Genomic DNA, 13,380 nt, shown 5'->3' on the forward strand with positions numbered 1-13,380 from the left:
GACTGCAATTTATGTGAATAAATAAAAATATCAGGGATTTATACATTCTTTCATGTTAAACTGGAAACAGGATGTACTGTATTTTGGGGACTATAAGACACTTTTTTGGAGGAAAGTGGGAGGTGCATCTTATAGTCCAGATGTACCTTCTAGTCTGGCTGTGGAGAGGGGGGAGGAGGTAAGGGGGGCAGTGAAGGAGCAGGTCACAGGAGGCAGGAGCCAGCTTTTACGGATAACATGTGCGCCCGTTATTAAAGAAAATGAATATTCACTGCTCCCCACGTCCATAATCCCTCCCACCTCAAAGTACTGATGCCTGTGTTGAGAGGTGGGAGAGACTATGGGATTGTGGAGAACTGAAAAATCATGCTCTTTAATAGCGGGCACATGCGTTAGCTACAGCCCCGGGCTCCTTCAGCGACTGGGCGATCACGTGTGTCCGCTATTAAGTAAAACAAATATCACTGCTCCCCACTCCCATAGTCCCGGGCGTGTGAAGCAATTAATATTCCGGCAGCTGACATCGGCATACGAGGCGCATGGCAGTGTCATCACACTTCTTACACGCCTAAGTCAGCAGCCCGCACCTGAACAGGACACCGAGCTGGGAGGGAGCAGAGGGAAGGTGAGTAGATTTGTTTATTTTTTATGTGTGCAGCATGATGGAGGCCATGTATACCTGGATGGAGAGCCATGTGTTGTGAATTCTCTCTCTGGCTTCCCTCTGGTGATTACTGAAGATAGTGGAGCTAGTCAGATTGAGAGTTCTTTCTGGGCTCCCTCTGGTGGTTACTGGAGGTGATCTGATTGATAGAGGCTTGCCACCTGATAGTGAGGTAGACGATTGGAGATCTGGGGTTTCTGATTGGGATTTAAGACAGCTGACTCCCTCTATCCCTGCTGGTGATTTTTTTCCTATACCGCCTGAGGTCTGATGTCTCCTGTTCTTTCCCTGCATGTTCAGCTAAGTGGTTCATTTGCTATTCTGTTTGCATTTGATCTGGTTTTGTTTATCTCTGCTTTGTGCAAGTCAGCTAGCTCCGGCTGGGGCTGTGCTGAATCACCGCCCATATGTTACTGCATGTGCCAATAGTTTTGTCCCCTTTTATATTGGTCTCTTTTTGCTTTGCTTTCAGAATATACCAGAGTGCTGATATAGTGGGGGACGAAGTCGTGTGACTTCAGTGTTTTTTGCATCAGACGTGTTGGACTTTTGCAGGGTTTTTTGCGTGATTACAGACAGTGTCTTTCCTTTCCTGTCCTGTCTAGTCAGTGTGGGCCCCATCGTTTGCTCAGTCTATTTTTCTGCCTGCATTTGTGTTTTTATCTTGTCTCACCGACAATATATGTTTGCGGGCTATCTATTCCTTTGGGGTCTGCTCAGGGGCAGTTTAGATTTCCCCTTTCTTGCTTTAGGCTTAGTTAGCTCTCTGGCTGTGCCGTGGCGTCTAGGATCATCGTAGGTACGCTCCACGGCTACTGCTAGTTGTGTGGACAGGATCAGGGGTCTGCATCCACTTAGTTACCAACCTCTCTGGTTTTCTGTGGCTTAGCCTGGGCCTGCTATCCTCCTCGGTGACCCATTCATAACAGCCATGTATACCAGGATGGGGAGCCATGTATACCAGGATGGGGAGCCATGTATACCACGATAGGAGGCCATGTATACTAGGATGGGGATCATTAGCACAGAATTGGGGGACATTACCCCTATAACAGTGTCAGCAGTAGATCCCCCCCATAACAGTGTGTCATGACCACATTATTTTTTTTCTATTTTGCTCCGCTAAAGCCTAGGTGAGTCTTATGGTACGATGCGTCTTATAGTCTGAAAAATACAGTAATAGTTGCTGCAGAGTAGAATACTTTTTTTTTTTCATTTATTTCACTTTCCTGTTGGCGGAGTTATTAGAAATCAAAGAACTTTGCATCTAATAAGTTAATTTTAGTTTAACTGGGTGTTATCAGACAGTTTTCACTGGGGAGTGTATTTATTTCCCCTATATGATGCTGACCAATCTTAGACAGGCAGCAACACTCATGGGATAAAAAGAACACGTCTCAACCATAATAGGTTTCACAGTGTGCGAGATGTAGAATGTCAGACAGCCTGATCTTTGTCTAACCTCCTGCATGAATCAGTGTAGGGGAAAGAGGTAGCACAGCCGAGTTTAGCTATGTTACATTACAAACCCTCCAATCAGCTTGTCTATTCTCACAACACAGCCTGCTCTACTGAAATGCCCCTCCTCCACACTGTCTGTCCAAAGATGTGTTGCTAATCAAACTTATGACTGCTGTGCACAAGGCAAGTTGTAATCACTCAGCAGTGATATAGTAGGGTGTCATTATATGTCTCACAAAGAAGTAACCTGTCTTTTCTGTACTACTCCTGTATGAGGTATAATGACACCCTGCTCTGATCTCACTGCAGAGGGACTAGAAGATGCCTAGCGAACAGCAGACATACAGGTGCTTCTCACAAAATTAGAATATCAAAAAGTTAATTTCAGTTCTTCAATACAAAAAGTGAAACTCATGTTATATAGAGTCATTACAGAGTGATCTATTTCAAGTGATTATTTCTGTTAATGTTGATTATTATGGCTTACAGCCAATGAAAACCCAAAAGTCATTATCTCAGTAAATCAGAATACTTTATAACACCAGCTTGAAAAATTATTTTAAAATCCGAAATGTTGGCCTACTGAAACGTATGTTCGGTAAATGCACTCAATAGTTGGTCGGACATCCTTCTGCATCAATTATTGCATCAATGCGGCGTGGCATGGAGGCGATCAGCCTGTGGCACTGCTGAGATGTTACGGAAGCCTAAGTTGCTTTGTTAGCAGCCTTCAGCTCGTCTGCATTGTTGGGTCTGGAGTCTCATCTTCCTCTTGACAATACCCCATAGATTCTCTATGGGGTTAAGGTTAGACAAGTTTGTTGGCCAATCAAGAACAGTGATACTGTTGTTTTTAAACCAGGTATTGGTACTTTTGGCAGTGTGGACAGGTGCCAAGTCCTGATGGAGAATTAAATTTCCATTTCCAAAAAGCTAGTCGGCAGAAGGAAGAATGAAGCGATCTAAAACTTCCTGATAGACGGCTGTGCTGACTTTGGTCTTGATAAAATACAGTGGACCTACTCCAGCAGATGACATGGCTCCCCAAACCATCATTGATTGTGGAAACTTTACACTAGACCTCAAGCAGCTTGGATTGTGTGCCTCTCCACGCTTCCTCCAGACTCTGGGACCTTGATTTCCAAATGAAATGAAAAATTTACTTTCATCTGAAAACAACACTTTGGACCACTGAGCAACAGTCCAGTTCTTTATCTCCTTAGCCCAGGTACGACACTTCTGGTGTTGTCTATTGTTCATGAGTGGCTTGACACAAGGAAGGCGACACTTGTAGCCCATGTCCTGGATACGTCTGTGTGTGGTGGCTCTTGAAGCGATGACTCCAGCAGCAGTCCACTCCTTGTGAATCTCCCTCAAATTTTTGAATGGCCTTTTCTTAACAATCCTTTCAAGGCTGCGGTTATCCCGGTTGCTTGTGCACCTTTTTCTTCCACACTTTTTCCTTCCACTCAACTTTCCATTAATATTCTTGGATACAGCACTCTGCGAACAGCCAACTTCTTTAGCAATGCCCTTTTGTGGCTTACCCTCCTTGTGGAGTGTGTCAGTGACTGCCTCCTGGACATCTGTCAATTCAGCAGTCTTCCCCATGATTGTGGAGCTACTGAAACACACTAAGGGACCTTTTTAAATTCTTAGGAAGCTTTTGCAGGTGTTTTTGTAAATTATTCGAATTTAGTGAGATGATGACTTTTGGGATTTCATTGGCTGTAAGCCATAATCATCAACATTAACAGAAATAAACACTTGAAATAGATCACTCTGTTTGTAATGTCTCTATATAATGTATGAGTTTCACTTTTTCTATTGAAGTAGTGAAATAAATTAACTTTTTGTTGATATTCTGATTACAGCAATGTGTCACTTTCTCAGCATTACAAGCAGTGTTTTACCAGCAGAAGATTATCACTGACAGACTTGGTGTGGCCAGGCAGTCCAGCTAGTCGTGCGTAGTCTTGCACCCACCAGTGATTGGCCAGCTTGCTGACAATGTACACTGTACACATGAAGCTGCCAGTCAGGGATGTGGGTGGAGTTATACACAGCTCCGCATTTGAGCACTGCTACAGCTGAGAACACAGATTTTATCATTACTACACTAAGCAGTCCGGGAAATGATACAGCCCCTATATCATGCTGATTTCAGAATACATAGTAAAAAAACCTGCTGACAGATTCCCTTTTATGGACATTTAACTTATTGGGGACCAAATACTTTGGTTACTAGTATCTCCGTAACGGAGAGGTTTAAAAAAAAAAAACAAAAAACCACACAACAGCAACGTTTTATTCTACTCTGCAGCCATTATTATATTCTGTATCCAGTTCAACATGAAATGTTTGGAGAAAGGTCCTTTTTAAATCAAAAGCCACAGCTGTAATACTGGGGGCACATCACTGTAAAATTGTATAACGACTGGAGTTCGACTATATAAAATATAGTCACATATAATATAAAATCACTCACATGTAGAACAAGTGTACTGCGAGTCACACGATCCACCGGCTTATAGAGCAGAGCTACAGACAAAGAACAGACAGGGTGGCACATTTTACCATTACAGCATAAAACAGGATGACACACCCAGGACTAGCCAATATGCCAGCATTCCAGGCAACACTAATTTCTGAAGATCACAAAATGTCCTGCCCCAATAATGCCAACCAGCCCATCCCTAACCCCTTACAGTCACTCACCCTCCAGGGAGGTTTTAGCCGGCTGCTCCTTGGACTCACGGGTGCTTCTGGCTCTTAAATTCTAGAAGCAAAAATTCCAGGATATTCATGATATTTTCATTTCAGTCAAGTTCCATCTTGGAGATTCAATAACTACTGACTGTCTTTGTATATGGATGAAGAACAAACGTGAGCCAAAAAACATGGAAGGTTAACGTTTATCTATGCTTGATTGCACACATAACCATATGTAGTCTATAAGTAGTCCAGACTAACCATAAGTAGTGAAATGGAAGTCCAGTAGGCATTCTGCGGCCCAAAAAGACTCCTACATAAAGCAGTTGATTTATAAGAAAAGCCAATAATATCAAAGGATGGTGACGAGTGAATACTATTCTTGTGAAGAGCGAAAAATGAATTTCATTCAAGATGGTCAACTTCATATTAAGATGTGGTGCTGTTACCTTAAAAGAGTTTTCTGACAATGGACATTTATGATATATCTACACTATTATTGATCGAAATAACAATGCTGGCGTCCTCACCAATGGGATCCTGAGCGAGCAATAAAATGGAGCAGGGGCGGATTTCAGAGTCCCTCAATTCCCCCTTATTTCACAATAAGGAGGAGTTTGAAGAGAGTGAAATTCGAGAACATGGCTGTCACACTGTAGAAGGATCATCTTTATTCTCATTTGTACAAGGAAAGACTAGAAGCAATGGGATGAAACTGAATGGGAGGAGACACAGATTAGATATCAGAAAAAACTTTTTGACAGTTAGAGTGATCAATGAGTGGAACAGGCTGCCACGAGAAGTGGTGAGTTCTCCTTCAATGGAAGTCTTCAAACAGAAGCTGGACAGACATCTGACTGGGATGATTTAGCGAATCCTGCTTTGAGCAGGGGGTTGGACCAGATGGCCCAGGAGGTCCCTTCCAACTCTACCATTCTATGGTTCTAGGAGAACTGCCCCATTCAAACTCCTTCCCTCTGCAATTGTGCAATGACGTGGACGGGTAGTGCTGTGGACCCCTGTGGTGCTTCCAGTAGTTGCCCCCACAATGTTCAGACATCAATCACTTCAGTAGTCATCCTGTCAGTAGGTGATAAATGGCAATTATGGCAAAACCCCTTTAAAACTGTATAGAAGATGGTAACAGAGTAGTTTTCTGCATTATCAAAGAATTGTGAATTCACAAAAATTATTCTTTTCTTATATTGCACACTTTTTATATTAAGCATGAAGGGATGAATGCTCTTCTCACCTCGGAAATTTCAGCAAACTGAGCGTTAGCTTGACAACATTTCTCTGCCGTTTCCATAGCAACCTCATAGTTGTCAACAAAGGCGCGATACACACCCAGCTGGCTGGCCTGTACATGGAAAGAATTAAAAAGGTGAAAAATAAAAAAAAATAAAAAAAGGTGTAGAGTGAAAATAGCAAAAGGTAAATAATTAAATAATTGCAAAATACATGGCGAAGTATATTTGTCCTCATGTACCACATACGAGTATAATACCATAAAACTTCTAAATTCTTGCTAAGTAAGGATAGATTTATCTAGTATAGCATATCAATGAGACTGCAGACATAGTGGCTTGTGAAAGTGTTCACATCCCTTGGCTTTTTACCTATTTTGTTACATTACAAGCTGTGTTTAAATATTTTTGTAATCCGATTTGTGTGTGATGCATCAGCACTAAATAGTCTAAGTTGGGGAAGCACAAGGGGGAAAGAAAAAGAACATCAAGAAGTCTCATATGGAGTAAAATAGTAACAAATCTTTATTAAGCAATGGTAATAGGACAGGCACAGAAAAAACAACACACACGAACCAAATACAAAGCATGTGCATGGGACACGCAGCGCAAGGAGCCATGTTATACCACAGTAATAGAATATTTGTAATAGGACATATGTAGCAAAGATAAAATATATGCGGTAACCCTGAAGTAAGAAACAAATGGTTTCATGTCAGATAATTCTAGCAGGCATAAGCAAAAACAATGGTCACCACAGAAAAGGTAAATGTGAAATAGAAGGCCTAAAATGGTGGCCCGAACATCGTCAGCAGAGGTGATACCATGGTCACAAAAAACGATAGGTAATATACCCGAGAACTGACACCAATAGAAGCAGGGACTCACAAAGCCTGTATGTCCGTCCGGATACCAAACCTGCTGTTCACCAGAGGAAACCATCTAACATGAAGGAGCTGGAAAAGTTTTGCCTTGAGGAATGGGCAAAAATCCCAGTAGCGAGATGTGGAAAGCTCAGAGACCTATCCAATGTGGTTTGCAGCAAAAGGAGGCTCTACAAAAGTACTGACTTAGGGGTCTGAATAGTTATGCATATTGAAATTTTCAGTCATTTGTCCTATTTGTTGCTTGCTTCATAAAAAAGAAAGCCAAATGTTCTCTATTTTAACTGATGCAAACCCTCAAAATAGTGGAATTCCAGGTTTTAAGATAGCAAAACATGAAAAATGCCAAGGGGGTGAATACTTTTGCATGCCACTGTAAACAGTCCTATGACAGGATGGGAGATTCCAACAACTATACACTCCGCAATATCACCAACCCTTTCTTTGTAACAATGGGGATTCACAGGGCACATGTCCGGCACCAAAGACCTTTTTTTTTTTAGGTCTGAATATTTTCAAACAAATGTTTCAAAAAGCATTTGTTGAAAAATAACTCCTTCTCAGGACAACCATAAGCACTTGTAAACCCTAAGTTACGTCCGAGAACCTTCACTGACCAGTTTTTGGAAAAGATCCCCAACTCGTTGCTGATGACTCCATTTTTGGACTCGAGGGAACAAGGCATCATAAAATTCCTTGTGGATCTCATACAACTCTGGTACTTTGAAGAAAATAATTTCGATCTGCTGGATGGTCAAAACAGGCTGTGAAGTAGTTGCTGCTGCTTTAAGAGGTTTCATTGGCTACAAGACAAAATGGTGAAAAAAAAAACAAACAAGCAAAAAACTTTGGATACTCATATTACTAGTTGATTAAATGAACAGCACAGTAATATCTATACATTTACCAACAGCAAGGCTTCAAGATGACTTAGGTATGTTTCTTCACTAGCCAAAATTGCAGACAGGACCCATTTCCTCATCTCCAGGCCCTTCTCCAGATCCAACTCATTCTATAAAGCAGAAAAAAAAAACATCACAGCTAAACATGGCTAATGTGAGGATGTCATAATAGGCTGGGAGTTGGAACTGTGTATGTGGAGCCATGAAAGTCTTCTGGAGATCAGGAGCACTTAATACCTCTAAAGGCGTCTCCCTGCCCCCAACATCCCTCTGTCAGAGACTAAGGAGATGTCTCAGCAGCAGTGAAATGTCTCATCGTGTTTGGCCAACAGCCACTTCATCCAGTCATTTAACTAAAGTGTTGAGGTTTTTACAATAGGCATAGCTCTGGATGAATTCAGACATCCATGAAACATGGTCCAAGTATGGACCATGATGCACGGACTGACCATGGGTCTCTTGACCTGAACTCAGCAGCCTAGTATATTCCTATGAGGCTGTCAAGATCGGGTCAGGAGACCGGCAGCCAATCCGTGCACCACAGTCCATGAACCAACGTTTTATGGATGTCCAAAATCGCAGTTAGCCTGTGTGGTTCCCTAAGATGCAACCACAATGCATTATCTGTGGTTACTTATCTATACAAGAATTAGACAATGTGAGCAGGTCTCTATGTCTGAACAACCCCAACTCTATATGAGGACAAGCTGTGATCAGCTGGTAGTCATTGGCCGGGAACTAGAAAACCCCAATGCCCAGCTGCTTTTCTCCAGTAAAGCTCAGGTGACCACATGTGGTATATAGCCATGGATCCACTATGTGGTAGTCATGCGGCCAGCAGGGCTGTGGAGTCGGAGTCGTGGAGTAGGAGCCCATTTTGGTGGAGTCTGAGTCATGGAAGTTGAGGAGTCGGAGGTTTGGCTTACCGACTCCACGGCCCTGGCAGGGCCGTGGAGTCGGAGCCCATTTTTGGTGGGGTCGGTATCATGAAAATTGTGGAGTCGGAGTTGTAGTCAGAGGTTTGGCTTACTGACTCCACAGGCCTGGCGGCCAGTGACAGTCCAAAGTGTGGGTGAAAACAGCCACTTCATAAATGTTACAGCAACTTTTTGCTGCGTTATTAGAATTTAATTGTTAATGCCATGTGGTTTTGTAGAACGCTACTTAAAACCACAGTCCAGCATGGTGCATATGTGCAATAGAAGTGTCATAGACAGACATAATACAGGCAAGATCTCTGTCCCATAAATTCATGGTCCTATCAACACTACTCACCGATTTACTGGAATCCAAAGACGCAGAGGAAAAGGTGTCTCTGCTGCTGTGGCTCTTCGCACTGAGCTGAGGAGAGGAGCTGGGGGAATCATCAATATATGGCATAAGTTCATGCTGCGTCCTCTGCTCTTCTGTCCCGCCAGGGGGTGTCCTGCAAAGGGACCCATCTAAATGGAGAGAAACCACAAAAACAGCCAGTATGAAAAAGAGCATGTCACTAGGGCATTGGCATGGAGGTAAAATGATAGAAAAAATACATTATTCTTCTGAAAACAGGAGTAGCTTTCACTTTGCAGTACGGTAAGGCTACGTTTCCACGATGAGCTTCTGATGCTGCATAATTTCTGCACCTATTTAAATTAGGTTGCATGCATTTTTGGGTGTGGTTTACTTAACATTAATTTTTATGCAGCGTTTTTAGTCTCTTTTTGGTATTTTTTTTTGTAATAAACCTGCTTTATTTTTAATACCTCTTGGTATTTGGCTTTGACAAAACTTCATTCATATAGTCACGTGCAAATTACATGCAGTTTGGATGAGTTGTCGTTGTGAAAATGCACTAAAACCGCATGTGACATTTTTCACCTGTGAATTTTCCACATCAAGTCTATGGGAAAATCTGCACAGAAAACTCATACCCGCAAGAGAAATTGACATGATGTGTATGTGAAACATTCACTGCAGGTCAGTTTACGCTGAGGGGGGGGAAGTAGACCTGTAAGGCTAGTTTCACACTAGCGTTTGGAGGCGCAGCGGACGGTCGCCGTGAAGCTACGCCCCCTGCCGCGCCTCCTCCTGTCAGCTCAGCTCTGCCTATGGGCGCATGACGCTGCATGCGACCTGCGTACCCCATCTTTAGCATGTGTTGCATTTTGGTGCGGCCGCCGCACCGTCAAGAGAACGCATGCGGCGGCAAAAGCAAACCTGCGCACGGCCTGCGTACCCAATGCTAAAGATAGGGTACGCAGGTCGCATGCAGAGTCATGCGCCCATAGGCGGAGCTGACCGGAGGAAGCGCGGCAGGGGGCGGAGCTTCACGGCGACCATCCGCTGCATCTCCAAATGCTAGTGTGAAACTAGCCTAAGACTGCAAAAATGTACAGTGTCAAAAACACAAAAAAGCTTGACGCGGGAACGTAGCCTAAAAAAAAAAAAAAAAAAAAAAAAAAAAGAAAGTGATATAAGGTATATGCGTTTCCTATTTCCATTAGGCAGATTTACATTTGTATACCTGCCCATATTACATTATATGGCTGGGCTTACACACGCATCGTTATCAGGCTTTTGAGAAATCTGCAACAATTTTAGATATAACTACAGTTTCCGCAGGGCTGTGGAGTCAGTAAGCTAAACCACCGACTCCGACTCCTCAATTTCCCTGACTGCGATTCCCCAGCACTGCCTCACTAATGAGCATGTGCATAAAGTGCAGCACAGATTCAGCTCAACTAAAAGCCGAGATCCTTAGAGCAGGAACAGAACATTTATAGGACATTACATAATTTTCCCAAATTCTTATGAAAACATTTACAGCACATCCTGCATGGTACTACTGGACCCTATTACCGTATATATTTTAGAAGTCTGACCATTTTATACCGACTCCAACTCTGCCACCCAAATCCACAACAATAAGGATGGCACATATCTGAACTTTTACAAGTGTAAAATTGACTGGGAATCTTTTACTCGGTAATTAAATACGGTAGATTTATTTTTTTTTATTAAAATCACATTACACTTTACAGTTCTTAAACTGAAAATCTGCAACAAATATTAAATATGGAAACCCAATGAAGTGAAAACGTAAAGGTATATTCCCATCTCGTACATTTACGGCATATCCACATTAGACATACATATATGTAAATACGCAGATGGCTCTGACTTAGCTGATAGATAGAATCATAGAATGTTAGAATTGGAAGGGACCTCCAGAGTCAGTGTCCAACCCCCTGCTCAATGCCGGATTCATTAAACCATCTCAGACAGATGTCTGTCCAGCCTCTGTTTGAAGACTTCCATTTAATGAGAACTCACCACCTCTCGTGGCAGCCTGTTCCACACATTGATAACCCTCACTGACCAAAATTTTTTTCTAATATCTACCGTATATACTCGTGTATATTTTTTGGGGATGAAAGTCCCCCTCTCGGCTTATACACGAGTCATGTACCTGGGGGTCAGCGGGGGAGAGGGGGTGTCAGAGATCATACTTAACCCCCCGGCGTGGTCTCTGCAGCCCCCCTGCTTCTGCATGGTCTCCCTTCCTGCATCAGCGGTCACGTGGTACCGCTCATTAAACTCATGAATATGCGCATATTCATTAGTGTAATGAGCAGTATCACATAACTGCTGAAGGCAGGAAGGGAGACCGTGGAGAAGCGGGGCTGCAGAGACCGCGCCAGGAGGGGGCAAGTATAGCGATATTCACCTGTCCGGGGACCATCGCTGCTCACAGCTGTCTGCTACATCCTGTGTCAGTGACGTTTAGGCAGCAGGGGGCGCGGTGACGTGGTTAGTGCGCACTGTGCCCTCTGCTGGCTGAACAGTCACTGACAAAGGAAGCAACAGACAGCAGTGAGCAGTGATGGACCCCGGACAGGTGAATATCTCAGGTGCCAGGTCCTGAGCAGGAGAGGAGAGTATGGCATTTTTTTTTTGCAGCAGCAGCAGAAGCATATGGGGGAATAATATATGGAGCTTCTTTTGGGGGCAGCATATGGGGGCACATTCTATGGGACAGCATATGGGGGCATAGTCTATGGAGCAGTATATGAGGGCATAGTCTATGGAGGCATATTCTATGGAGCAGCATATGGGGGCATAATCTATGGAGCAGCATAATCTATGGAGCAGCATAATCTATGGAGCAGCATAATCTATGGAGCAGCATATGAGGACATAATCTATGGAGCAGCATATGAGGGCATAATCCATGGAGCAGCATATGAGGGCATAATCTATGGAGCATTTTATGTGGGTATAATCCATGGGAGAATTTTATTGGGGCATAATCTGAGGAGCATGTTATGGGGCCATAACCTTTATGGAGCATTATATGGGGCATATTATGCTATGTAGCATCTTATAGGGGCATTATTAACCTTTGTGCAGCATTATATGGGGTGTATTTTGTATGATGCATCTTATGGGGCCATCATGAACTGTATGGAGCATTATATGGAGCTCCTGATTCAATATGGATAGTAAAAAACATTTAACTTACTGATGTATCAATTTTACTTTTAAGGGTATCTATTATTATTTTTGAAATTTACCAGTAGCTGCTGCATTTTCCACCCTAGGCTTATACACGAGTCAATAAGTTTTCCCAGTTTTTTGTGGCAAAATGGGGGGGGGGGGGGGGTCGGCTTATACACAAGTATATACAGTATTTGGCATCTTCTCGCTTTCAGTTTCATTTCATTGCTTCTCGTGCTTCTATGTGCAAATGAGAATAAGGATGAGCCCTCTACACTGACATTCCTTCAGATATTTGTAGACAGCCATTAAGTCTCCTCTCAGTCTTTTTTTTTTTTTTTTTTTTTTTAACAAGCTAAACATTCCCAGATCCCTTAACTGTTCCTTGTAGGACATACTTTGCAGTCCACTCACCATCCTGGTAGCTCTTTTCTGAACTTGCTCCAGTTTTTCAATGTCTTTTTTAAAATGTGGTGCCCAGAACTGAACACAGTATTCCAGATGAGGTCTGACCAGGGAGGAGTAGAGGGGGATAAATACTTCACGTAATCTAGACTCTATGATTCTCTTAATGCATCCTAGAACTAGGTTTGCCTTTTTTGCTACTGCATCACACTGTTGACTCATGTGCAGTCTGTGATCTATTAGTATACCCAAGTCTTTTTCACATGTGCTGTTGCTTAGTTCTATTCCTCCTATTCTGTAGAAGTAATATTCGTTTTGTTTGTCTAGATGTAGAATCTTGCATTTCTCCCTGTTATTAGGATGGGTCACTCCTTTTCACAATCTTTGCTTGACCATGTCACTCTCTAACTGTACATGCATACTATCTGTATCCATTTGCTGCACTTTTCACCCTTTCCAACGCAAAATCCCATAGACGTGCAAGTGTAAATTTGATCCATGAGCTGGATCAAAGTAGCATGCCCCCATTTTTTTTTTTTTTTTTTTTCGGGTGAGATGTGGGGGAGACCAGTCTGGAAAAAAAAAAAAAGCACAGACGTGAACTTCATGAACTTCACCAGACAAAA

The 13,380-nt window shown here is 42.8% G+C and overlaps 1 protein-coding gene across 2 annotated transcripts in view; it reads right to left on the reverse strand.

Annotated features, from left to right (window-relative positions):
* Positions 1–13,380, reverse strand: part of LOC141076348 (breakpoint cluster region protein-like) — a 63,819-nt gene that overhangs the window by 34,804 nt on the left and 15,635 nt on the right. For both annotated transcript variants that reach the window (XM_073563772.1, XM_073563773.1), the window contains exons 2-7: positions 9,146–9,312; positions 7,876–7,980; positions 7,586–7,771; positions 6,090–6,197; positions 4,844–4,904; positions 4,614–4,666 (exon numbers count right to left, since the gene is read on the reverse strand). In XM_073563772.1, the coding sequence (XP_073419873.1) occupies positions 4,614–4,666; positions 4,844–4,904; positions 6,090–6,197; positions 7,586–7,771; positions 7,876–7,980; positions 9,146–9,312 (680 nt within the window). The remainder of the gene's footprint in view (positions 1–4,613; positions 4,667–4,843; positions 4,905–6,089; positions 6,198–7,585; positions 7,772–7,875; positions 7,981–9,145; positions 9,313–13,380) is intronic.

This window comes from Dendrobates tinctorius, unplaced genomic scaffold (genome assembly GCF_039654945.1).
Source record: "Dendrobates tinctorius isolate UK_male_01 unplaced genomic scaffold, ASM3965494v1 ptg000397l, whole genome shotgun sequence".
Taxonomy (NCBI): Eukaryota; Metazoa; Chordata; class Amphibia; order Anura; family Dendrobatidae; genus Dendrobates; species Dendrobates tinctorius.